Here is a 27,309-nt window from a genome sequence, read left to right on the forward strand (position 1 = left end):
ACCAACATTGAAATACTCAGAGTGTCTGACTGACTAAACGTTTGACTGCTCCAGTCGACCAGACTAAGAGAACGACTTCACGACGTCCACAGACCGAGACTCGACTGAAACTCCGCAGGCTGCCATCGACCAGACTCTAAATTCGGAAACTCTGGCCGTGTTCACGCCATCTGGACCCGTGCGGAGATTACGATTAAGTGTCCGTAAAAGACCCGCAGGTTTGTCTGCGTCAAATAAACAACCCCCACCGGTTTCTCGTGGTCTCATTTACACATTCGTTTATTGAACCGATTCCAGTCAATACAAACAAAGGCATTGGGTGGAGTGTGAGAGTCCCCGTGAGCCCAGCTGGAGCAGCCTACCCCAAGGGCAGGACCCTCGCTAAAGGATTCCCCAGGGACTCGCGGCTGTCCTGCACAGGCAGTGGTCACCCCTCGTTAGGCCTCACATCTTGCCAGGATCCTCCTTCAGCGTCACCGTGCGGTTGAACACCATCTGTAACGAAAGCGAGGTCTCACAATGAGTAACGTGTTCCATCGGCAATTACTTACCCAGCCATAGCCTCGCCGAGTCTCAAGACTACTTTTCGGGAGGGTCCTGGCTGCACTGGGATGCCTGGCATAATTCTGTCGGCATTTCGCTTCAGGCGCCCCCACGGCTACCAACAACCTGGCAAGCCGTGGTGGCCACCCCCATCCAGGTACTCATCCGGCTCAAAAAATCCTGCTGAGCTTCTCCAATACCAAGACACCAGCACTGATTTGATCACCAGCCGTCTATCACATCTGTGCTCTTTCATCTCGCTTCCATCTCACTCCTCTCTCTGCCTCTCTTCATCTCTCGGCGGGCCTCTCTCGGAGCTTTCTCCGGGCCACATCCGGTGCCTGATCCGCATGCGGGTCAGCTGTCATCCGCACACACAGGCTGCCCACGCAGCCTATCCACACAGGCTGCTCGCGTAGGCTGCCGCATAGGCTGCCCGCGTAGGCTATCCACCGCAGGCTGCCTGGGCAGGTTGTTCCGCGCAGGCGCCTACCTTTTGGGCCGTCGAGTCGGGGTCCACGGAGAAGTAGCCGACGCGCTCGAATTGGAACTTGGAGAAGGGAGCGGCGCCCTGCACCGAGCTGTCCACCATGGCGCCCTCCAGCACGCGAATCGACTCCTGGGGACGCACGGCACGCCGGGACGCGTCACGCGGCGGCGACGCACGGCGCGGACTGCAAGGCACGGAGCACGCGGCCAGCGGGCCGCCTTCGATCGGCCGACGCGCGGAGACGGCGTGCGAACACAGACGCGTGTCGCACAGCGAGACTCACGGGGTTGATGTCCTTGAGGAATCCCCCTGGTACCTCAGCCGGGTCCTCTGGGTTCTTGTGCAAGAATCTGCAACGGGCAGAACACACTGCTGCGTCTCACACACACACACAGGGCGGCGGTCACACGGCGTCACACCGCACCCGCAACGTGCTACCGCACCGCCGCACTTACAGCCGCTCGTAGAGGCGAACTTCGCACGGCAGGGGCTGCGCCACCCAGTGGACGAACGCCTTGGGCTTGACGGCCGCGTCGGCCGGCGCGCACGTCACCCGCAGCTCCACGACGCGCCCGCCGGCGTCCTGCGCACGACGACGACGACACGGCTCCCCCGTCAGCGCCACCCCGAGCCCCGCGACGACCGCCACCAATCGGCGGTGAAAGTCGACCGCCCTCCCCCCCCACCCCCCCCTGCTCACCTTGACCACGTCCTGCAGGGAGATGATGAGGCCGGCGTGACGCAGGCCCACGGGTTGCGACGGGGCCAGGCGGCGGTAACCGGCCGCCGGGACCTGCGCAGACAGATGGAGATGGGGGGGTGGGGGGGGGTGGCGTGGGGCACGCCGGCTGCTGTGTGAGATGCGAGGCTCGAGGCTCCTCGCTTCCTCTCGGTGACCCCGTCCGCCACGCTCTCTAAGCGAAAGAACCGCGTGGGGGGAGGGGGGGGGGACGACACAGCCACGTGGCCTTGTGGCCGTGGCATAGCGACTGCTACTGTTGAGACTCTGGGAGAGGAACGGGGCTCGTCTGGGGATGTGGGGGGAGGTGGCTTTGGCCATGAGAGACCCCTAGCAAGGGAGCTCGCTCGGGGGATTTGCCAGCAGGGACCCTAGGGGTTGGTACCGGAGGGTGGATGCTGCTACGTGCCATCTCGATGTACGGCGCGTGTGAGGAGTGCGAGCTGTGAGGAGTGCGAGCTGTGCGGAGTGGCAGCGCTGTATGCGATGAGGTGTGTGGATGTGTACGTGTGTGCGTGTAATTGTGTACGTGTGTGTACGTGTGCGCGTGCACGTGTGTGTACGTTTGTTGACGTGTGCGCGCGCGTGCATGCACGTGCGTGTGTTTTACGTGTGTGTACGTATACGTGTGTACATTTGTTTACGTGCGCGCGCGTGCGTGTGCATGCGTGCGGTGGGGAGTGCCGTCGCGTCCCCTCACCTCGCGGAAGTCCGACTGCTCAATGTAGAGCGTCGCTGCGAGCGGTACCGAGTGGGAGCCGTGGCTCTCGCCCGACGGGAAGTTTGGCACCGAGACGCTGGACGGCTGCTCCACGTACAAGCCGGGGCGTCACACAAACATCGTCGCACATGTGGCATCACACAAACAGCATCACACGTGGCATCGAATACTCGGCATCGCACACGTCATCACACACGAGGGGCACTGGGGCTGCGCGTGGCGATTATGTGAGGGGAGGGGGGGGAGCGTAGGGGAGGGGAGCAAGGGGAGGGGGGGGGGGGCGTAGGGGAGGGACGCACGGCGCTCTGCGGGAAGTTGGTGATGACCACCCGGAGCGGCTCCAGCACGGCCATGGCTCGGGGCGCCGTCTCGTTGAGCACGTCGCGCACGCACGCCTCCAGCAGGTGCGGCTCGATCACCGTCTGGGCACCCGTCACCCCAACCTACGCGCGCACGCACGCAGTGCATTGATACAGCGCTGCTCCTGCGGAGCCAGCGAACGCGCGTGCGTCGGAGCAGAAAGGTGTAACAGGCAACAACGCGACACCTCAAAGTGCACCTAGCTTGGCACAAGCCGAGTGGAGAATGACGGTTGCTGTTGTGTGAAAGTTTGCGTGTGAGTTAGTGCGTGCACGTGTTTAAGAGCGTGTGGTGAAGAGTGTGGTGTTAGTGAATGTCGTGTTCGTGATAGAATTCACGTTCGTGAGAGTGCGGCGTTGGTGAATGAGTGCGGCATTGGTGAATGAGTGTGCGTCAGTGTGCGCGTGCCTTGGCACAGAAGTTGTTGATGGCCTCAGTGGGGAAGCCACGGCGCCGCAACGCGGTGAGCGTGAAGAGCCGGGGGTCGTCCCAGTCCCTGGAGGGGGGGTGGTGGGGGAGTGGGGGCACGGCAGAGGCGGTGAGCAAGCGAGGTCGAGACGGGGTTCCTCTACCCCCCACGTACAACCATCCCCCCCCCCGCTCTTCGTAAAACCCAGCGGCTGGGCCCCCTTCGGCCCGCGGGAGCGGCCTCGGAGATGGGGGGGGGGGGAGACGCCCAAAGCGGCGTCGCGGCAGCCACGGCGGGCACTGGGGTCGTGGAAACCCCGACTCTGAAGTTAACTAAACAGCGCCTCTTTTGCCTTCGCGTGACCTCGCTGCAGCCACCAGAGGGCGCTACGTTCACCACAACGTATAAACAGATCTCGACAGATCCTCCGTATCGATTTGCGACCCTGAACTGCGACAAGTCGTGTTATCGCCGCGGTCAGTGGCGACTCGTTTATAGCCGGCGGGCGCCCGAGGCAGCGCGGTCGGGGCTGAGTCAGAGCTCGGGGCGATTGCATCAGCCCGCACACTTTGGAATCCTCTTTAGTTACTAAACTGTTCAAAAAATATATTTTTATTTTACCAGGGAAGGCCTCACTGAGCTTCGTAGCTCTTTTTCAGAAGCGACCTGGCCACAAATGATAGCTCAACGAAGTGGCTTATCTTCATCACGTGGACACTTATAGCAGTAGCCAAAATACTCGAAGAGCATGCCGAGTCTAAATGTGAAGGGAAAAACCGGAGGACCCGGAGAAAAATCCACACGGCCACGATGAGAGAGACGTGCAAACTCCAAATATACAGCAGCAGGCGTCAGGGTGAGGATCGAACCCACGACCTCCTGCATACCAGGCGAGGCAGTTAACATCTCGCCATCTCTGGCATCCCGCTTGTCACCGTAACGATGGAGCCATGAGATGCTCCCGCCGGGAATCAAACTCAGTGTGGTGATTATTTGGGCGATGCTGCTGCGTCCGCATTGGTGCAAGAGCACAGTTAAAAACTACAAAAACTCAACACATTCGTCGATAACATCATCTATGTGTCCTGAAAGGAAAATATATAATGGGTGACGTTTCGGGCAACGACCGTTCTTCATTGCGCATCTTATTTACTTTATCCTTCAAGGCGGCGGTGTTGTTGGTGAATGTGTCAATGTGTCGCCTCGTGCCGTGCGCGCCGCACTGCGTCGCTGCTCTAGCCCCTTGCGGTGGACCCTGTGCCGCTACAGAAGACAAATCTTAAGGGGGTTTTTATAGCGTCCTGTGCATCCGGTCACAGGTCGGTAAACGTTTATAGCTCGGAGTCAAGGACAGTGGTTGTGGGCACGTACGGCTCAGAGTTTTGTGGCCAGGGGAGATGATAAGGGTTTACTGCTGCTGCTGCTGTTGGCGTTAGGAATTTGAGATAATGTGAGGGATAGCATGAGGGATAAGGTTCAGGACTCGGATTAGGGCTTGGCCATGAGTGCGGGTTAATGCGAGAGCTATGCTAGAGTTCCAGCTGGTGTGTGTGGATAACAGGTTAAAGCCTAGGACATTGTTAGGAGCTAGGGATTAAGTAATGGTTAAGGCTAGGGTTAGGATTGGTGCTACGGCTAGAGCCAAAGTGAGGGATAGAGATAGAATGAGGGTCAGGATTAAGGGCAAGGGTTAGAGCCACAGTTAGTAGCAGTGCTCTATGGCCAGGATCAGAAATCGGACTGGGGCAAGGGCTGAAGGGCCTCGTTACCCTAGGATGCCCCCAGGGCTCGTTGGTGCTGCCCAGGATGCCCCTGGGGCTCATCGCCGCAGCCGTGCTGGGCTGTGCCGTAGTGTTACTCCCTCCCCCTTTCTCTCTCCAGGGTTCCCTGCGCCGATTTTCCGCCAACCGCGAGATGCGACTGCGTGTAGTCCTGTGATGACGGTGACAATGAGTGGAGCGTGATGGTCTCCACCGAGGCAATCGCTTCACCTGCAGATCTTCTCCTCGATGAGGCGCACGATCTTGCGCTTGGAAACGACGGTGTAATGCAGGTTCAGGCGCCCGTACTCCCACTGCACGGGGCAGTACAGGTCCAGCGCGTTGCACAGCCAGAAGTAGGAAGAGCGCCTGCACCCAGCGCACACGCGTGCGTCAGTGCGAGCGCGCGCACACCGACACACGCACGCTGGGGACGGCGGGAGGATGTGCACGCGAGCGCGCTGGCACACACACGGACCTGGTCTGGAACTCCTTGGTGCAGAGCGAGTGGGTGATGTCCTCGATGGAGTCACACAGGCAGTGCGTGTAGTCGTACGTGGGGTAGATGCACCTGCCACCACCACACAACAACATCAGTATCATCAGCAGCAGCGACATCATCGTCGTCACCTTTTACACGCCTCCTGCCATAACTATTGGTCTGGGAGAGGTGGTGTGGGAGTTGTCAAACCGCTCCTCGCTTTGGACTCCTCCCTCGTTACCCTCGCATTCCTGTTGTCGCCGTGGCGACGGACCACCCATCGCGGTGAGGCTTTCATTAAAACGCGTCGCCGCATCGCACGAGCGGCGACGTCATCACGCCGAAGGGTCTCGCGGCTGTGCCGCCGGTTGTGCCATGCCGTAGCTCACCACGCGTCCCCGGTGCGGTGGTGCGGCGTGTATTTGATGCGGTAGGCAACGGGGTCCATTTTGCCGTCCTCCATCACCAGCTTCATCCTCAGCGTCACCTCCCCCTCCGCAAACTTCCCCTTGCGCATGTCCTGCGGGGCAAGCGGCAGGACACGGAGGGAAGGTCACGCGTGACATTGCGTCAGACGAGGTGGCTAAGCCAATGCGCCGCTCCATCTCCGCGGCGGGTCGATCCCGTCGGAACGCGTTTGCGGATCTCGCGTCGCGTGAGCGCCACGACGTCGCGGCCGTCCTACGGGGGAAGCCCGCCCGGGTCGTGCGGGCCGGCGGCGTGGGGCCCGTCACGGCCGAGCGTCCCTCACCTCGAAGAGACGCAGAGATTCGGCGACGGGGCGGTCCCTCCACGGAGACGTAACGACGCTGTATCCCTTCAGCTCCTCCGACTTCTGGTGGCAGATGTACGCGTGGCCCCTGCGGACGGCAAGGCGACGGGTTAGGCACGGGTCAGGAACGGCACGTGGGCCACGGGTCCCCCACGCCGGGGCTCGGGGTTAGCGTGCGTGGGTCAGGGTGAGGGGGGCGTGCACGCTACAGAGCGCGATGGGCGGCACGGCGACCTCTTGATGAGCTCCACGGCCCAGTCGTAGAGCTGCTGGAAGTGGTCGGAGGCGTGGGTCACCGCGTAGGGACTGTACCCTGCGGGGTGGGGAGGCGAAACGACGTCACAACCGGAGCCGGTCCAGGGGGGTGGGGGGGGTGGCGGAGCGCGATGAGAACGTAACGGACGGGACGTCGAGGCATAGCGGGGAGCGCGATGGTTCGCCCGTTCCTACCGAGCCACTCCACCATGTCTCGGATCCCACGGAAGTATTTCTCCTCCTCCTTCTCCGGGTTCGTGTCGTCGTAACGCAGGAAGCAGATCCCTCCGTTCGCCTGACGGGGGGGGGGGGCATGGGGAGACCACGTCGTTAATCGCCACCACGAGCACGGGCAGAGTCCCCCCCGCCTCCCCCCCCTCCCACCCCGTGCGGCCCACTCAGGCTGCCGCGGCACGTGCCGCCGGTGAGCACCTACGACGATGGCGTCGCGCACGAGCGGGCGACGAGCTCCCCGGTGCGCGTCAGGTAATCGAGGCCGAGTCGACCTAGCGGAGACCCAGGACCAGGACCCGGTGCTGCTCTGCCTGCCGCGGTTGCTTCGTGGTGCGCGGTGTGGTTGTGGTGACAGACAGGAGGACAGGTGGGAGTGGTTAAGGGGGGGGGTTGGGGTAGGCTCGGGCATAGCTAGGGGGCGGGAGTTGGGGAGTAGCTGTAGGACAGCCAAGCGAGAAGAGATGGGTTTTAAGGGAGGAACGGAAGCAGGTGAGTGAAGGTGATTTGAAGCAGTTGGTTCCAGTGAAGGGGAGCATGACTGTGCGCATGGCCCAGGGAGGCACAGAGAGGGACCGGTGGAGATTGGATGGGACGACGAACGGTGCCGGCGGGCAACCGCCCGGCTACGTCCGCGCCGTACCTTGGCGAAGCCGAAATTGAAGTTGATGGCCTTGGCGTGGCCGATGTGCAGGATGCCGTTGGGTTCGGGAGGAAAGCGTGTCCGCACCTGGATGGGGGGAGGGAGTGGGGACCGCATAGCGCTCAATCCTGGCTGCGGCGCGTGGGGGTGGACGACCCGGTGATGTTGCGGGGGCTGCGGTGCGATCTCACCTGCCCCCCGGTCCTTGCCAGGTGCTCCTGCAGTATCCGCGTGGTGTGCGGCGTCACCACGTAGCCCTCCGTCTTGTAGTTCTCACCTGGTGGGGGCGGGGAGGGGGGCGAAGCCACACGCCACGGGGAGACTTTACACGTCATCGCAAGTACACAGCCTCAAGTGTACACACACACACACTGGTGGTAAACCATCCAGTATACACACTGATGGTAAACCATCCAGTATACACACTGATGGTAAACCATCCAGTACACACACACACACTGGTGGTACACCATCCAGTATACACACACACACACTGGTGGTACACCATCCAGTATACACACTGATGGTAAACCATCCAGTATACACACACACACACCGGTTGTACACTATTCAGTGTACACACACCAGTGGTATACCGTCCGGTTCACCGTCCAGTGCACACACACTGGTGGTTCACCGTCCAGTGTACACACACTGGTGGTACATGCTCGCAGAGGAGGATGTATCATCTGTGCGGTATACCTTCAGTATACACACACACAGTGGTACAGCGTTCAGTGTACACATACATGCACACACAGATACATGTACACACACACTCACTGGTTCAGATAATGGTCACCGATGTTGGTCATGAGCAGGAATCGAACTCGGGTCTCGTGAGTTTGTAACCCAGCGTGCTAACTGCTGCACAACCGCTTACCACACGCACACACGCACACACCACATCACCGTCATCGCTCACCGGGCTTGTGGAAGTTGAGTGAAGCCCCACGCAGCTGCTCCATCAGAGAAAGGCTCTGCACGGGAGCCTCACCTACACACGCCAACAAAGACAAAGGTCCCCCGTATAGCCTTAGCAGACTGTTGGGGCAAGTGCTGTTAGCAGGCACCAATTAAGGCCGGCACGGCACACGAGGAGGCGAGTGGCCAGCACCATTCCCGGCCGCCTTTGTCTCTCGAGTGGCGATGTGTACACACCTCACCAGGTACTTATTTAAGGCCGAGTCGACCGAGAGGAATCCCAGGAACGGTTCGGGAATCGAACTCGGCTTGCGGGGTTCGTAGCGCATCGTAGCGCTAACCGCTACACTACCGCTCCCCACCCATATAAGCGCAGACGCGCACACACAGCCCAAGAGTGGGCGCGACACTCCCAGCCGTGCGCTGGCGGCACCCCGCCCCGGCGACCGCACCGTTCACGGTGGGAGCGGAGACGCTCCCTGCCGGCGCCTCCTTCTCGGCCTTCGGCTTCTGTGGCTGCACGGTTGGGGGGGGGGACACACACGTAGAGGTGCGTTACAGCGGCGAGGTAGTGGCAGCGCCTGCAGCACCACCGCAACCTCTTACACACAGCCTGCAGACAACCACCCCACACACACACACACAGCCAGCAGACAACCACCCCACACACACACAGCCTGCAGGCAGCCACCCCACCCACACACAGCCAGCAGACAACCACCCCACACACACACACAGCCTGCAGACAACCACCCCACACACACACAGCCTGCAGGCAGCCACCCCACCCACACACAGCCAGCAGACCACCACCCCACACACACACAGCCAGCAGACAACCACCCCACACACACACAACCTGCAGGCAGCCACCCCACCCACACACAGCCTGCAGACCACCACCCCACACACACACAGCCAACAGACAACCGCCCCACACACACAGCCTACAGACAACCACCCCACACACACACAGCCTACAGACAACCACCCCACCCACACACAGCCTGCAGACAATCACCCCACACACACACAGCCAGCAAACAACCACCCCACCCACACACACACGTCCAACTATCACACATACACACCACTTACACACATGCTACAGACAACCACACCACCCATCAAACATTCACAGCCGTCCACACATCTCACACGCAGCCGAAAGTTATCCACACCATCTATCATGCACACAAGACACACACACACACATCCACTGACAGACACAAAAACTGAAGACACCCACAGAACTTTGATTCACACGTACACAGCTATGCAGCACGTCAACTCCCCCCCCCTCCTGTACCCACGCGCTCCCAACACGTCAACTTTATTTTTAACCAGGCGAGAACCCCTCGAGGTTGGAGTCTCTTCCGCGAGCGACGCCACCCACACGCATTCCCCACGCGAACACCGACGCACGCGCGCACGCCCTGAGACGCGCGGCACGCTCGGCATGTCCCGCTAAACCGGTGACCCCCGTGACCTACTGACCTTCTGCTTCTTCTCGCGGTCACTCTCCGTCTTGGGACCAAGCAGATTGAGGACCTGGCGAGACACAACGAGACAAGGCCGGTGGCCAAGAGGGCCCCGGTGGGGAGAGATGATTCGTGGAGAAGGAGACTCAGAAGAGGGATGGGTCGGAACATTCTCCTGTGCGAGCGATGAACAGGACTTTCAACCTGCCTTGGCGTGCCACCGCTCGTGAACAAGCAACCCCCGCGTTACCCAACAATAACGCAAACAACGACGTGCCAGTTGATTGACTGCAGAGGCCCTTGCAGTGACAAAAAGTGACCAAGCGTGGAGATAAAATCAGAAAACACTGCGCTGATGCCAAGTGTAAAACATTCCCCGGAAAAACATCGCTTGCGGGCCGTTTCCAGGCGGTAGGCTTCATGCGGGCGTGGGCCGTGTGACGCGAGGCCGTGAGCAGCACGCGGCCCATGGGCTGTGGGGCCCCCCCCGGTGCCCCGGGTCGTCGTCTTCCTGCCCCACAGCCGGCATGGGGGACCTCAAAAACAAAGAGGGAGCTCAGCCGCAGCGCTCCATCGGAAGGCTCGCGATGAGATCGCTCGCGATGAGATCGCTCGCGGAACGCGCGGGGAGGGTCTCTGCCTCACCTGCACGTCCACCTCGTTTTTCAAAATCTTCCCGTCGGCCCATTTCAGGAGGCCCCGCGTCTCGGCTGCACCCACGACAAACATGAGGGGCGGGGGGGGGGGGGCGGTCGGTCAGCGCGGAGTCAGCCCCGGACACGGCGCAACGTGACACTGACAACAACGGCCACCGCCGCTACGGTGGCTAGGAGATGTTAACTACTTCGCCTGGTATACAGAAGGTCGTGGGCTCGATCCCGACCCCGACGTCTGTATATTTGGAGTTTTCAAGTTCTTTCTACCCGTGGTCGCGTACATTTTTCTCCTGGTCCTCCGCTCTCTCCCTCCACATTTAGAATCAACATCACGTGTTTAGAGTATTTGGCTGGTACACATTTCCACGTGATAAGCCTCTTCGTTGAGCTATCATTTGCGGCCAGGTCACTTCTGAAAAAGATCTATATAGCTCAGTGGGGCCTCACCTGGTAAAATAATTAAAATTGCTTCGTTTTTAAAGGATCTGCGAGCTCCAGTCTGGAGGGATTTTGCAGGCGGGGCCAGCCTGCACGCTTCATGGGGGGCCAGCCTGCACGCTTCATGGGGGGCCAGCCTGCACGCTTCATGGGGGGCCAGCCTGCACGCTTCATGGGGGGCCAGCCTGCACGCTTCATGAAGGGCCAGCCTGCACGCTTCATGGGGGGCCAGCCTGCACGCTTCATGGGGGGCTAGCCTGCACGCTTCATGGGGGGCCAGCCTGCACGCTTCATGGGGGGCCAGCCTGCACGCTTCATGGGGGGCCAGCCTGCACGCTTCATGGGGGGCCAGCCTGCACGCTTCATGGGGGGCCAGCCTGCACGCTTCATGGGGGGCCAGCCTGCACGCTTCATGGGGGGCCAGCCTGCACGCTTCATGGGGGGCCAGCCTGCACGCTTCATGCAAAGCGCAGGGGTTGTTGTAACGAGTGGACATCTCATGAAGCGTGTAGTAGAGTGAGCGTCACAGGCACCCTTATCCTGGCACACCGCTAGAGACACCCTGGAACAGAGATCCCCCGTGTAGCCTCTAACACTGTTGGGGCAAGTGCTTTTAGTGAGTACCTATGAAGGCCGGCATATCAGTTAGGAGGTGGCCAACACCATGCCCGGCTGCCTTTGTCTTCCCTGCGCCGATGTTTAGAACCCGCACCAAGCACTCATTTAATGCTGAGTAGACCAGGACCAGTTCAAATATTCGTCACTGTTATACGTCGTGAGCGGGAACCGAACTGGGGTCGCCGTGTACTAACCACTATGCCACCACTCCCCACACAGTCTCAAACAGACACTCCAGCACAGGCACTGTGATAGAGACACTCTAGAATAGACACTCGGGGTCTCTAGTGATGTGTGTAAAGGCCGCACCCATGATGAGGCCCATGTTGAAGTGGTATCGCTCCTCCAGCAGCTGTGACTTGTACTTCTTGATGACTCCCTCTACCTGTTCCACCACCATCAAACAGCACACAAGTAGGTTACAATCTTGACACCGCCACGAGCGACACCACCAGCGTGCCACGGTGGGAGCAATGCGGTGCCAGTGCGGTGGCGGTGGAGATACGGTGGTGGTGCGGTGACGGTGCGATGGAGGTACAGTGGCGATGTGGTGGCGGTGCGGTGGTGGTGCAGTGGTGGTGGTGCGGTGGTAGTGCGGTGGTGGTGTGATGGAGGTATAGTGGCGGTGCGGTGGTGGTGCGGTGACGGGAGGCGGTGACGGTGTTCGTCAGACGGCACACTCACGGTCTCCTCGATCTGCTCCGGCGTCACTACAATGCCCACGCCGCACGCCCTCTCAAACTCCTCCACGGCAAGCGGCTCCAGCGGGTGGCTCTTGAGGTACTCCAGCGCCGCTGGAACCACGCAGCAAGCACAGAGATCGCCCCCCCCACATCACGTGTCACGTTAAACGCACTGCTGGGGCAGCTGCCGTTACAAAAACGCACAAACAGATAGATGCTCTTGTGTGCAGACACCGAGACATACTGACACATACAACAGAGACAAAGATCCGCCGTATAGCCTGAACAGACTGTTGGGGCAAGTGCTGTACTAGTTTTAGGGCCGAGTTGACTTCAGGCAGGCCCGCTTCAGATATTCACGACTTGCATTGGCCACGGCCGGGAATTGAACTCGGGTCACCGGGTGCTACAACGGCAGTGCTCCCATCAACAACAACAGCAGCCAGCATTTGCGACGAACAAAGACAAAGATCCCCCATATAGTTTGTCGGAGGTGACATCACACGACACGTGTGTCACGCTAGGTGCTCTTCACACACGCACCTGCAGACACACGCACACTCGCAGGGCGCATGCAAGAGAGGTGGCGATTTGCCGAGACGTCCAAGACCCCTCCCCCCAACCCCGAGGTGAGACGACGGCTTTCATAAAACTCACGGTGACTGTGCGCGTACGCTCCGCTCTCGCGAGCAGCTAGCCTCTCGCCGCATTCTGCGCGTGCTTTGCGCACGTACGTGTGCGCGCGCGTGTGTTTGCGCCCCAACGTGACACCCGCAGCACCTTCTGTTAACACTCACAAGTGGCAGTGAAAGCGAATGTTCTTTAACGTGCAGGGCCACTCGCAGGCTGGCCGGGCTATTCTGGGGGCCAAACAGGAAACATTCCGAGCACGTGAACTCAAAAACCGGAACGGACCCGCCGCGCGCTCCACATTCCGTCCTGCATTGTGCTCGCTGGGACAGAATGCTCTGATGGAAAATTCCCCATCACAACAAGTTTACCGGTTAACGTGCCGATCGATTCAAAGCTTTAAATCGATTCTCCCCGGGGGAGGTGAATGACGGCCGGGCGTTGGTGCTGGCCGCCCCACCTCCTAGTGCACCGTGCCAGCTGTACTAGGTGCTCGTTAACAGCATTCGCCTGAGCAGTCTGTGTAACTCCTCGCTAAATGCGCGTTTTCGCTATGACGCGGTTCTTCCATTTGGGAACACTTTTCGCACAACGCACAAGGCGCACCGTTATAACGCGGAATGCGTGCACCGTTATAACGCGGAACGCGCCCACTGTTATAATGTGAAACGCGTCCACCGTTATAACGCGCCCACCGTTATAACGTGGAACGCGCCCACCGTACGCGGTTTATGAACGGTAAACAACGAACTACTTTCTTGGGCTGACAGAGTATGCGGAATGAAACAGTAACGCGGCGGTGTATTATCAGTCATTTGTCCCGCCATCTCACTGCGTGTGTGCATAGTTGTACATCTATCTCGCCAAACTTTATCGTTACATTATTTATGGATAATTTATTTTCGCTTCATGCGGCACTTTGCAGGAACGCATCTACCGCATTAAACGAGGACCTCACTGTATTTGTTTTCCCAGGGCCCCGTGGTCTATAGAGCAGTCCCCAAACATTATTCACTCCATCTTCTGACCTCTCAGCCAGCTATGTTCTGTGAAGATATCCCATAGCCCAATACGTCGCCTATTATAATTTTTTCCCCCTTTGAGGGCCACAGTGTTATTGACGAATGTGTCGAGCTGTTAATTGTGCTTGTGCGTCACCGACAACACAGCAGCAGCATCGACAGATAATGTGTTTAATTGTAAAGGCGATAGGGGGGGGGGATCTTTGTGCTGTGTGTGCACCTGTACTCGTGTGTCTAGGCATGCGCTACTGGGGCCGGGGCATGCTTGCGGAATGTTTAACTCCGCATGATAATTTGTAACGCCACAACATTCTTGCTGTTAATACATTCACTGATGTAATGTTTAACTCGGTGGTGGTTTAACTTGTTGCACCAGAACCTGTTCACTGGCGAGTGTGATTATTACTTTTCATGATTCACGGTTTTCATTGCCGCACAAGCGGCCATGTTGACATCTCTGCTACTTAGCGACGATCAACGGCTCTAGTTCTTGTTGTTGCACGTGACCAGGATGTGGCTGTGTGTGTGAGGGGCTATGCCCAGCTAGAGCTATGTGACAGCGTTCTACATCCGCGTCTGTGCGCAGGAATCAAGCGACTCAGGTCTCACGACACAGCAACGTGGCCAGAATTCAGGTCTGAGAACTTAGACCCTAAACCTAGTATCCAGTTCCCAAACGCTGAAGGTCCTGAGCCTTCTTCCGTTCCTCCCTTAAACAGCCATCTCTCTCTTGTCCCGAGCCCATCCTGCTACTGCTAGTCCCTGCCCCCCAGCTACGACCAGGCCTACCCCAGCCCCTATCATCACTACCCGAATCATTACCCCTATCACTACCCCAACCACTATCACTACGCCAACCGCAATCACTACCCCAAACACTATCACTACCCCTACCACTACCCCAACCCCAATCACTACCCCAACCCCAATCACTACCCCAACCCCTATCACTACCCCAACCCATATCACTACCCCAACCCCTATCACTACCCCAACCCCTATCACTACGCCAACCCCAATCACTACCCCTACCCCAATCACTACCCCAACCCCAATCACTACCCCAACCCCTATCATTATCACTCCCACCTGAAGACGGTTGCTTGTGTGGCGATCGAAACGTCGTGATCTATTATTATTTTTCTACCTACGTGACTTTACCGAAAGAACCAAAGAGTATGGATTCCTGCAGTCACGAAAGCTTCAAATCAAGATTATAATCAAGTAATATATTGTAAAAATAAATTATTTGTTGACTGTATTTATTGTATTTATAATTTTTATGCGACCTGTTGCAAACGTTGTTTTGAATTTTACAGTTTTTCTGTTTTGTTGATGAAACCCGATTGAAGGTCATTTACCACACAGTTGAACAATAAACTGTTCAACGGTGTGGTCAATGACCTTCTATCGAAACACCTTGAATCCCCTCTCACTTCCAGTTCTCCTTGACCTCTGTGCAATGCTTTACATTGTAAACAACTCAACCCCCTCCTGGAGCGCCTCCATAACTGTATAACTGTATCGGCGTATCCGACCAACTTCTCTTTCCTTGTTTCGGTTTTCCCTTCTCAAACTGCTCCGTTGCTGTTTCCACACAAGGACTGTGTTCCCCTGAATAACCCCTGTGCTACGGTGTGCCACAAGATCCCATCCTGAGACCGCTGCTCTTCCCAGTGCATCTCTTCCCGCTCGGCAAACTGTTCCCCAGTTTGAGGATAAACCATCGCTTCTCCGGTGACGACACGCAGCTCGACACTGCCGTAGACTCGGTGAACCCACCGTCACGTCTGCCTCTCACATCCCACCTCGACGCGGACTCACCCTGAATTGGTTCCGACATCCTCCAGCTGAACGGTACCAACGCTGAAGAACCCCTCTATTTTTGGCAAACACTTCACACTGGTAAAGAGTGCAGTGTGGGTGTGCGCCAGACGCTGGCTAGGAGCGAGCAAACCCCTAGAGAGTTGTGACTCATCGCGGGCACGCGTTCTCTGCCCGACTGCCATCTGGGCAACATCTTCCCCATGCACCCAGGAACTAAACCGTGAACCCAGAACCCACGACGTGAGGCCAGGTGCCAGGTCCCAAGCCTGCTTCCGGTCCTCCCTTAAAAGCCATCTCTCTTGTCCCGAGCCCATCCTGCTACTGCTACTCCCTGCCCCGCAGCTACGACCAGGCCTACCCCAGCCCCTATTATCACTACCCCTATCATTACCCCAACCCCTATCACTACCCCTATCATTACCCCAACCCCTATCACTACCCCAAACCCAATCTCTACCTCAACTCCTCCTTAGACTCTCCCACCTGTCCTTCTGGCACCATAACTACACCACCACTTTTAATAACAACGCCACTCTTCATCATCAAGACCACTGTCATTGTACGTACAATTTAGTAATTGTTGTCAAGCCCTCGGAACTAGACGCTATATAAATCTACATAAGATAAGCGTTATTGAACCCCGGGAGGGTGGAGGGGGGTGGGGGGGAATTGAGACTTGAGGGAGATCCCATCACCTGTCAACCCCTGATCAGTGCCCTACCTTATTACAGACCAATTCAGACCTTATTGGTCACCCCGTGCCCTTGTAAAACTCAAAGTTCATCCTACAGAGTCCCATCACAAGGGCGAAACACAAACAAATAGACAACACAACATTACTGAACGGCCGTACGCCGTATGGACCTGACAACTCAATTTCCCCGTGCAAGGCGACGGAGTGAACCGCGCGGGTTGGCAGCGGCGAGTTCCCCGGGCCTCACCTCCGAGCTGGATCTCGGAGGCGATGCGGCGGGAGCCGATGTAGGTGGCCAGCGTGGGGAAGCGCCGCAGGTCGCGGCCGCGGCTCGCTGCGCCGTACAGCAGCGTGCCCACGGCGCGGTCGACGGCGCCGTCCGGAGACGCCTCCTGCGCCTGGGAGACGTCAAGGGCCGGGGGAGGGCAAAGCGAGAGTCGGCACAGTCGCGTTTTCGTGTTTTGGTTTGCCTGAGCCGCTGAGAGAGGGCTCAAGAGTCGAGGGCGGTGGAGGAGTGCGAGTGCATCAGAGATTTAGACAAAATAAACACGAACAAACAGATATTTGAGCAAAACAACTGCATTGCATGAACTTTTTTTGCATGGTTATTGAATATTCAACAATATTGAATACATACTCTTTGGTTCTTTCGGTAGTCACATAGGTATAAAGATAAAATAAATTAAATTAAATCACGACGTTTCGGGCGCAACACAAGTGCCCGTCATCAGGTGGAACAACCACAGCAATAAACCATTGCCTAAAATTAGACATCAAAATTGATTGATTGATTGGCGCTATGGCACGAGTGTGTGAGCAGCAGAGGTTCGCGGCGGTTCTAATGCAGCGGCCGCCCTGCTTAATACTGCCGTGTGTATGAACCATACTACACACGCCGTCTGCTCCAACACTGGACGTTAAAGACCTCGTGACGTGGGGCAGGAAGGGGGTGCCTTGCCCCCCACCCCCGTGACCAAAGCTACGAGTTGGGGCGCCCCTTGATCAACAACCACCACGACGAGAGCTGCAGTGGCTGCATTTTGCGATGACGGAACGCCCCCACAGCGTTAAATGTTCGAGACCGCGAGCGTGACGATTGCGATGAGGCAAAGTGGAGCCGCGATATACAAATAGCCTCGAGCTGCGACCGTGCGAGCCAAAAAATCGATTACTGCGCCACTCACTCGCTCGCTCGCGGTGAAACGAGCGCAGCCTACGTCTGTGAATCACGGGGGCCTTGCTGTGTCAGCCAGCCTTGCTGTGTCAGCCAGCCTTGCTGTGTCAGCCAGCCTTGCTGTGTCAGCCAGCCTTGCTGTGTCAGCCAGCCTTGTTGTGTCAGCCAGCCTTGCTGTGTCAGCCAGCCTTGCTGTCAGTGTCAGCCTTGCGGTGTCAGCTTTGCTGTCGGGTGAGGAAGCAAATGACGAGTGTGCCACTTCAGCCGACGAGACTGCCCCCCCCCCCGCCCACCTTGCCCTAATCCTATTGGGCCCCCCCCCCTCGGCCTCCTCGCGTCTCCCTCCCGAGCCCCCTCCCCTCCCCTGCCGCCCCCCTCACCTGCCGCACGGCGAGGCCCAGGGCGGCCGCGAGCGGCGCGTTCTTGAGCGTCTCCAGCGCCTTCGCCTCGCTCAGCCCCGCCAGCTGCAGCAGCCGCGCGTCCACGGGGGCAGACGGAGCCGTCATGGTGCTCGCTCGGCAGTCTTCTATGCGACTCTCGACCACACACACACACGCCAACACACACACCAACACACACCAACAACAACACCAACACACGCGGCGCGTGCGAGTGTCGGGCAACTCGCTCGGTCTTCTCCACGTGGGTGGCGGCGGCGGCAGCAGCTGGGCGGTGACGTCACTTCCTTCGACTGACGCAACCGCCGTTCAACGCGGGTCGTGACGTCATGTAACACTTCTGCTTGTTCATTCGCGTGGCAGATGTCTAGGCAATGTCCATCACCTGTCAAGCCCTTATCAGTGCCCTACCAATTCAGACCTTGCTGGTCACCTCGTGCCCTTGTAAATATCAACGTTCATCCTACAAAGGCCCATCACAAGGGAGAAACAAACAAATATACTTTTTTACTTTTTGATGTAAAGCTTTCGTGACTGCAGGGATTCATATTCTTGGTTCTTTCGGTAAAGTCACGTAGAAGGGAAATAAAATAATAAAAATATGAAACAATAACAATTCTCACGACGTTTCGACTGCAACACAATCAATCATCAAATTTTGTTGCTGCGGATTTCACACCTGATGATGATTGCTTGTGTTGCAGTCGAAACGTCGTGAGAATTTTTATTTTTCGATTTAAAGCTTTCGTGACTGCAGCGATTCATCTTCTTGGTTCTTTCGGTAAAGTCATTTTTTTATTATGTTTTATTTTTATTATTTTATTACTTCCCTTCTACGTGACTTTACCGAAAGAACCAAGAATAATTTTTATTGTTTTATATTTTTATTATTTTTTTGTTTGCCTTCTACGTGACTTTACCGAAAGAACCAAGAAAACAAATAGACAATTTTTTTGCCCGTAATTGAAACGGCTGTACGCCGCATGGACATGACAACTCAATTTCCCTGCACAAGAATACGGGGCAAACCGTCTGGGCTGACAGCTATGAATGTCACGGCTGTAAACTGAACTAATTTTTGCACACAGCGTTGGTGTACGGTGTTTGTTCTGCAATATTTTGCTGTTTTTTCTTGGATTTTCTGTTTGCACTTAGTCACATAGTCACTTTAAGATGTTTTCTTGTTCATGTTTTTTTTGTTTGTTGCGGTTGCACCCGATTCAAGAGCCGAATGGCTCACGAAATATTTTTAAACATTCTTTTTTAGATGTTATGTTTCGGCTTGGGTCTAATTGTCCACGCTCAACTCACGTTGGCTGTACATCACCACGGCCCCTTACGTTATGGCAAACCTCGGGGCCAGTTCCTGGAGTTCTGCCATTACGAGTAGGGTACATTTCAGTAAAGCGTGTTTTTAAAAAAAGTATTTTTAAATATTTGTACTTTTACGTTTTTATTCTTACGACTCGAACCATCGAGCGTGTCCCCGGCGCACGAAGTCACGGGTGTAGTGACGTCACGCGCTTGTGACGATTGCGCCGGTGGGTTGATCCGTGACGTCACGCACAGAGGTGGCGTCGCGCCGGTTGTACGCGAATGACGTCACGGTTACCGCCTCAAGTGGCTTTGCCAGGGCTGGTCACGTGGACCCAACATTACCTGCAGTGCAGAATCACAACAGTCGTGCACTGGGCTGTAAGGAATGGACACAACGCAGACTGCTGTAGTCGTACAAACGCCATCAATGGATTTCAATGTCGTAATTATACGCTTATTTCTGAGCCATGCCCATTGCTATGCGTGATGATGTGGATTTTGCTGTTGCTATGGGTGATGTTGCTATGCACGTGGGTGCAATGGAAGACGTGGATGATGCTGTTGCTATGGATGATGTTGCTGCGATGATGCTCTGAGTGATTATTTTCATTTAGTGTTCCGCTTGTATAGTCACGAAAGCCTCACCGAGTCTCATGACTCTTATGCAGGAGGCTCCTGCCACATTTCCGCAGTAGGGGACGAGAATTGCTCTGTATATTCCAATTGGGTAATTGATGATGCAGGGGATGACGCTGTTGCTAGGGTGATGATGTTGTGAGTGCTGATGCTGTGGGTGATGCTGTTGCTATGGTGATGATGTTGTGAGTGATGCTGGGGATGATGCTGTTGCTAGGGTGATGATGCTGTGGGTGATGCTGGGGATGATGCTGTTGCTAGGGTGATGATGCTGTAGGTGATCCTGGGAATGATGCTGTTGCTAGGGTGATGATGCTGTGGGTGATGCTGGGGATGATGCTGTTGCTAGGGTGATGCTGTGGGTGATCCTGGGAATGATGCTGTTGCTAGGGTGATGATGCTGTTGCTAGGGTGATGATGCTGTGGGTGATCCTGGGAATGATGCTGTTGCTAGGGTGATGATGCTGTGGGTGATGCTGGGGATGATGCAGTTGCTAGGGTGATGATGCTGTAATGCTGGGGATGATGCTGTTGCTAGGGTGATGATGCTGTGGGTGATCCTGGGAATGATGCTGTTGCTAGGGTAATGATGCTGTGGGTGATGCTGGGGATGATGCAGTTGCTAGGGTGATGATGCTGTAATGCTGGGGATGATGCTGTTGCTAGGGTGATGATGCTGTGGGTGATCCTGGGAATGATGCTGTTGCTAGGGTGATGATGCTGTTGCTAGGGTGATGATGCTGTGGGTGATCCTGGGAATGATGCTGTTGCTAGGGTGATGATGCTGTGGGTGATGCTGGGGATGATGCAGTTGCTAGGGTGATGATGCTGTAATGCTGGAGATGATGCTGTTGCTAGGGTGATGATGCTGTGGGTGATCCTGGGAATGATGCTGTTGCTAGGGTGATGATGCTGTGGGTGATGCTGGGGATGATGCAGTTGCTAGGGTGATGATGCTGTAATGCTGGGGATGATGCTGTTGCTAGGGTGATGATGCTGTGGGTGATCCTGGGAATGATGCTGTTGCTAGGGTGATGATGCTGTGGGTGATGCTGGGGATGATGCTGTTGCTAGGGTGATGATGCTGTGGGTGATGCTGGGGATGATGCTGTTGCTAAGGTGATGATGCTGTGGGTGATCCTGGGAATGATGCTGTTGCTAGGGTGATGCTGTTGCTAGGGTGATGATGCTGTGGGTGATGATATTGCTGTGGGTGTTACCTCCAGAAATCGTGCAGGTGCATTCAGGAGCCAAAACTCAAGACGTGAGCCCAGAGTTACAAAAGGACAATTCTTTATTCTTTGAATTCCACGATAAAAAAATAACGTCAACTTTCCTTTCTCGTCTCCGATATTTACACGGATGCCGCACTGTAGGCCTTAAATTAAAACGAGCTGCCTTGGAACGCGCGGGGCCGTGCGGCACCACGACCCCTCTGCATGTACACACCCACTCGTGCAGCGTCACTCATAAATAAAAAATAAATTATCTCAAAGCCTGCAAACAGCTATTCCTTTTTAAAATACGGAACCGATAAATAAATACAAATATCTGTACAGTATATTGTGCACAAAATAAGACCCATCTTCTGGCGTTTCAGTGAAAAGCATCGCTGTGTTGTCGTTTGTTGTAAACACCGCTGCAACCAATCACGAGCATTGTCTCGGGGACTCACGGGGTGTGCTAAATGAGTGGAACGATGCAGTGTGCAGGCGGTGCAACTGCACCCTAGACCCATGGACCAGGGGCTATGCCAACCTTGCCAACTGGGTCTACATCAGTCTGGGTGTCAATGCAAGTCTAAGAATCTCTATGTGAGCTATTGGTCTCCTATGCGAGTCTGTGTGAGTCTGTGTCTCCATGTGAGTCTGTGTCTCCATGTGGAGTCTGTGTCCCCATGTGGAGTCTGTGTCCCTTCCTTTAGTCGACGGGTCTCTAATGTGGCGTGGATATCGATTGTGTCGGCAGTGCAATTGCACTGGGGCCCATGGGCCAGAGGGGCCCAGGTAACGAGCTTAGAATATTGGGGGAAATAGCACAGGAGTCCCATTCATTCAATTCCAGGCACCATTGCCCATGCCCTGGCTTGAGGGGTCAGATAGGTTTTGGGATTGAGGATTAACTTAGGAATTCTGGTGAGGGCTCGTGATTGGCTGCAGCGGTGTGTCCTACAGCAGCGGTTGGTCGTCGTTTCACACACGCCATTGCGCCTATATCTCCGCGCGCCCACAGTTGCATTGCTTGTGCTGAGCCCCGGCGAGGCAAGGGGGTCCCGAAGGCAGACTGTGACGGCGGAGGCGTGGGCCCGGCTAGCCCACGGCCTCCACGCCACCCCCCCCTCCTCCCCCTCCCCCCAGCGTGAGTGGTGGGGGGAGGGGGCCCATCCCAGCTTCCTTGGAAAGGAGGGACTCCTGGACGGGCCCCGTCTTCGTGTGTGCACCCCCTTTGTCACTGGCACGTCCAATCCGAGCCAGTGCGGGGCCCTCACGGTACGGGCGGTGTTCCACTATTTTCGGTGCCGAGCCAGACCCATGCCGTCGCGAGACATCTGGGTCTGTCTCGGGGCCGAGCAGGGCAGGGGGACTAACGGTGCGTTTGTCGGGTGCGACGTCGGTGAGACGGTCAGTAACACCGAGGACGCAGCGCCTCCTGCTCGTCCGTCTGCGCGCGACGTCAGCGGCACGGCTCGGCTTCTCGAGGCGGAGGTGGAAAAAACAGCCGGTTGCCTATCGAACCGCACGCGCGCGCCGGGCCGGCCTGGAAAAAGAGGTATTTGGGGTTCTGACCCTCTCCGAGAGCCCCCCAGGCGAATCGAGTCGTGTTTCCCGACCACCGGAGCCAGTTCATTGGAAGACCTTGGCCGTGGCGGGGGGAGGGTCGCGTCCGCCCACCGGCGAGCGAGCCGGCGGGCGGGAGGTAGTGTAGAGGCAGCGGGGTCCGCTGCGTCAGAGTGCCCCCCTCACAGCTCCAGGCTCTCCTTGCTCGAGCTCGTGCTGGACTGGTCGCGCTTGGCGAGCGGCAGCGCCGGCTCCCCCTCGCTCTCCGACTCGACGAGCCACGGGTGAGCAAGGATCTCGTCGAGCAAGGGCCGCTCGGACGGGCGCACGTTGAGGCACGCGCGGATCAGCTCTTGGCATTCTGGCGACGGCAGAGAGGGGGGAGGAGGAGGAGTGTCAGCTACGTCGAGCAGGGGTAAAGATACATCCGAACGCGTTGCTCCTCTCGCACTAGGCATAGCCACTAACTCTTATTCAGCTATCCGAATCATGATCCCTACCTCGAGCTTATTGCTGGAGCTTGTTATGTATCTAAAATTTATTTTCTTTTAAAAACAAAATCGTTTCAATAAAAAAACTGAAACTGATCCAGAGTGTGCTTGCCAAAAAAAGTACAAATCTTGAAAATAATTATTGGTGTGGGAAGCCAATAAATAGGCCAATGGGGATGTATGGAGACGATAGGTGGCAGTGAGGAAGCGTGTGGGTGTGTGTGTGGGGGTGTGCGGTTGTGTATGTGTGGGTGTGTGTGGTTGTGTGTGGGTGTGTGTGGTTGTGGTTGTGTGTGTGTGGGTGTGTGTGTGTATGGGTGTGTGCGTGCGTGCGTGTGTGGGACTTTTCGGTCCGCCAGGGGGCGCTGCTGGCTCACCGGGGGACACGCGCTTCCTGAAGACCACGTGCGCGCGCAGGATCTCCTCGTCGTGCTCGAAGGGGATGTCGCCGCACACCATGTCGTAGAGCAGCACGCCCAGGGACCACACGGCGGCCGAGCGGCCGTGGTAGCGGTGGTAGCGGATCCACTCGGGGGGGCTGTAGACGCGCGTGCCTGCACGGGGAGAGAGGGCGGGGAGGCAACGTGGTCACGCTCGGCTCGGAAAATTCATTCATTCATCAGTCTTCATCGGCAGCAATAGCAGCGGCAACACTGGCGGTAGTGGTGGTGGTGGTAGCAGCAATAGCAGCTGCAGCGTAGCCCCAGCCATGCAGTATTCACACCGGCACCACGACCAGCAGCGGTGGAATCAGCACCACGACCAGCAGCGGCATCGTCGCCACGCGCCGATGAAGATTGATCGGCACTCGCCACGTGGCTTTTTTTTCATTGATTTGGCGCGAAGCGCGGGAAGATCTCCCGCCCCATACCCAGCCCCCCCGCCCCATACCTAGTCCCCACCCAGCCCCCACCCACCCAGCCCCCCGATCTCCGCACCCTGCGACCCCACCCCAAATCCTCCGTACCCCTCGCACTCCTCTCTCCCTCCCGCCAAACCATCCCCCCTCCCCCCATCCTCCGCCCCTCTCGCCCCCCGGCCCCCCCCCTCAAGGAACGATCGGAGCGCGCCCCGCCAGCCAACGCTGCGACGGCTCTCGATCCACGACCCCCGCCCAACCCCAGCAGAGCGACCACCTCCTACAACCCCCCGCCCGCCCGCCCGTCCTGCTCACCGTCAAAGTCGGTGTAGACCGTGTCCTTGAGCAGGGCGCCCGAGCCGAAGTCGATGAGCTTGAGCTCCCCTCTCTTGAGGTCGACGAGGATGTTCTCGTCCTTGACGTCGCGGTGCAGCACCCCGCAGGCGTGGCAGTGGCGCACCGCCTCCACCACCTGGCGGAAGAAGCCCCTCGCCACGGACTCGGCCAGGGCGCCGCGCTCCGTGATGAAGTCGAAGAGGTCCCGCGCCGCCTCGGGCCTCTCCATGATGAGCACGAAGCTGTCGGCTCTCTCGAACCAGTCGAGCAGGCGGATGACGCCGGCGCACGGGGAGGCGCCCGCCTGCAGCACCTTCTTCATGAGCACCACCTCCAGCGGTACGAGCGCGCCGCTCGGCTGCGGGACAGAAGCAGGGCGGGGGGGGGGCTGGGTGTTAGCCGGTGTGCGCGCGTGTGTTTGTGTGTGCAGGGTGTGGTGGTCAGGGGGGTACACGCAGGCTACTTGGTTGTAGGTTCGTGCAGGGTGCGATGGTGCAGGGTGTGTGTCTCGGGGTGCAATGCTCTGGGTGCGGTGGTGTAACAGGATGAGTGAGCGGTGCAGGCGCGGGACGCCGCGCGTGGTGCAAGGGCGTGGGGCGTGGTGCGGGGAGTGTTTTGGGCGGGGTGCGAGGGGTCGTCGCCTGTGCAGCGCTGCAGAACGTCGGGAGCGAGGTGCGGAATGCTCTGTGCAGGGTGTGTCTGTGTGTAGGGTGTGTGTGCAGGGTGCAGTGTGTGTAGGGTGTAGGGTGCACTCACCAGCTGCCCCCACTCCGTGACCCGGTCTTTGCCCACGTGTTTGATCGCGACCTGCGGGAGGAGGCACGGGGAGGACGCGCAGCGGTCAGTGACCGCACAGGGCACACGCGCCGGCAGGCTTGGGGGTCGGGGGGGGGCTTGGGGGCCATGAGGTTTACAGCTGAGACTGAGCCATAGTACCATGGGCATGTCAAGGGGTCACACGTCAGTGTTTGGGGCAAATTTAGGAATTAGGGGGTAGATTAGTGGTGATGATTAGACTCGGGGTTATGGATAGATTATAGGCTAGGGGTAGATTAGGAGCTAGGGGTAGATGAGGGGCTGGGGGTAGATGAGGGGCTGGGGGTAGATGAGAGGCTGGGATAGATGGGAGGTTCCGTACCGGGAGGTTGTCGCTGAGTCGCACCCCCTCGTAGACGGTGCCAAATCCACCGCTGCCGAGCACCGCGCCCACGCGGTACAGCTTCTCCAGACTCTCCCGCTCCCGGCCTGAGAACGTGGAGAGGACGCGTCAGTGGGGAAGCAGGGGGTGTCGGGGAACCACGGGCGAGAGGAGGAGGAGAGGGGACCCGGGGACCAGGGGCGGCGAGAGGAGGTGAGGGGGGACCCGGAGAGGCAGCGATGACGGTGAATCATGACTCACGGTGTAGGCGTGGTGGTGGTGGTGGTGATGGCGGGAATGAGAATAACGATGGTGGTGGTGGTGATGATGATGGTGACGATGTGAATGGTGATGGGGAGTGATGGTTACGGTGACGATGTCAATGGTGATAATGACGATTTTGAATCATGATTATGATGATGCCGATAATTTATTCCTCTTGTGGATTATTCCGCTTGATGATGATGATGGGAATTGATGATGATGAAGAAGACTTTGACGATGATGACGATGATGGTACTCACTGTGATTAATCTGCAGCTTGACGGGTAAGTCCACGTTGGCAGGCGAGCACATGTGCGCTAAAGTTCCGATTTTTTTCGACAGCAGCATGGTCTATCCCGAGCCGGTGCAGACGAAGATGAAGAGGAGGGAGGAGGACGAGAGGATGGTGGACGAAGTAGCACGAGGCGATTAGATCGCGAGTATCGAGGAGGTGATTTGAAAACCACGCGAAGCTTCCGTGCCGTCCCGTCGCCGTTAGTGTCTCAAGTGTCTCGGCGGCGGCGTCTCCTGTGCGTGCTCGCGTCTCGGTGTCCCCGCGTCTCTGTGAGGCCTCCCGGTCTCACACGCCCCCTCATATAAACACCGCCACCGTCCAATCAGAGAACGCGGCACATCCCCCCCCACCCCCCTCCTCGCAATCCCCCAGCGCCAGCCCCCCACCGCCACCCTCTGCACCCGCCGCGGAGGGGAAATCCTCTGGCGTGGGTGGGAGGAGGCGAGAAACGAGGGGGGGGGAGGGAGGGAGGGGGGCGGTAGAGAGGGGGGGAGGGAGGGGGCGGGGAGAGGAGCGCCGCATGCCGAGAATTCTCGCGTCTCAGTCCAGTGCCACTCAAGCAAATGAGTGGTCGGAAGGGATTTGTATGCATGGAAGGAAATGGGGAGGGGGGGCTGGTGGAGCTTCACGGAGTTCCCCCCCTTCAAGGCCCCCTCCGGACCCCCTTGGGCCCCCCACTCCTACTTCCCCCCCGCCACACCCGCCTGGCGTTGCGCACCCCCGAAACTGAGGATGACGAGGCGGGTTCTGTTTTGATGAGACGCCTCGGCCCAGCGCCCCGAGCGGCGGAGCAGAGTGACTCACGCTCACGCTCGCATCGCTGTTCGTCAGCGCCGTCGTCACCCACGTCTTCACTCTCATCGCTACCATCGTCACCTCGTCACTGTTGTCTCATCGTCACCGTCATTACAACAGCAGCATCATAGCATCGTGGTAAATCGTCACAGCATTGGCATCATCGGCATCACATGGCTCTCGTGATGAGAGCACCACTTGAACATGTCATCATAACATCATCAGCACAAAGGAATGTCATCATCATAGCCATCACATCATCAGTTATCACATCATCATCATTCCTATTATCGTCATCAACATGACATCATACATAATCATCACCGCATCATTATCATCATCATACAATAATCAGCACCGCACACATACTGTCGTCATCACAGCATTATCATCAGTATCGTGTGAACATTCAATCATCATAACAGCACGATCATCATCAGCATCGTATCAAC

General features: G+C 57.4%; 2 protein-coding genes across 2 annotated transcripts; both read right to left on the minus strand.

The window, feature by feature from the left end:
- Positions 1 to 261: 261 nt before the first annotated feature.
- Positions 262 to 18,243, minus strand: QARS1 (glutaminyl-tRNA synthetase 1). The gene is made up of 24 exons (XM_078598937.1): positions 17,932 to 18,243; positions 16,625 to 16,775; positions 12,206 to 12,315; positions 11,831 to 11,906; positions 10,455 to 10,519; positions 9,826 to 9,879; positions 8,781 to 8,844; positions 8,330 to 8,401; positions 7,596 to 7,681; positions 7,405 to 7,491; positions 6,726 to 6,825; positions 6,510 to 6,588; positions 6,255 to 6,363; positions 5,893 to 6,023; positions 5,501 to 5,593; positions 5,254 to 5,391; positions 3,262 to 3,349; positions 2,793 to 2,936; positions 2,473 to 2,577; positions 1,734 to 1,826; positions 1,489 to 1,616; positions 1,317 to 1,383; positions 1,037 to 1,162; positions 262 to 495 (listed from the first exon to the last, which is right to left on the minus strand). The coding sequence occupies exons 1-24, from the start codon at positions 18,055 to 18,057 to the stop codon at positions 445 to 447; spliced, it is 2,343 nt and encodes a 780-aa protein (XP_078455063.1). The 5' UTR covers positions 18,058 to 18,243; the 3' UTR covers positions 262 to 444.
- A 2,935-nt stretch (positions 18,244 to 21,178) lies between these two features.
- On the minus strand, positions 21,179 to 26,347 carry LOC144721371 (serine/threonine-protein kinase pim-3-like). Its single transcript, XM_078598938.1, has 6 exons — positions 26,028 to 26,347; positions 25,504 to 25,610; positions 25,122 to 25,172; positions 24,345 to 24,723; positions 23,548 to 23,724; positions 21,179 to 23,040 (listed from the first exon to the last, which is right to left on the minus strand). The coding sequence occupies exons 1-6, from the start codon at positions 26,113 to 26,115 to the stop codon at positions 22,862 to 22,864; spliced, it is 981 nt and encodes a 326-aa protein (XP_078455064.1). The 5' UTR covers positions 26,116 to 26,347; the 3' UTR covers positions 21,179 to 22,861.
- Between the last annotated feature and the right edge of the window lie 962 nt (positions 26,348 to 27,309).

The sequence above is a fragment of the Lampetra planeri genome, chromosome 11, assembly GCF_965212315.1.
Source record: "Lampetra planeri chromosome 11, kcLamPlan1.2.h2, whole genome shotgun sequence".
Taxonomy (NCBI): domain Eukaryota; kingdom Metazoa; phylum Chordata; class Hyperoartia; order Petromyzontiformes; family Petromyzontidae; genus Lampetra; species Lampetra planeri.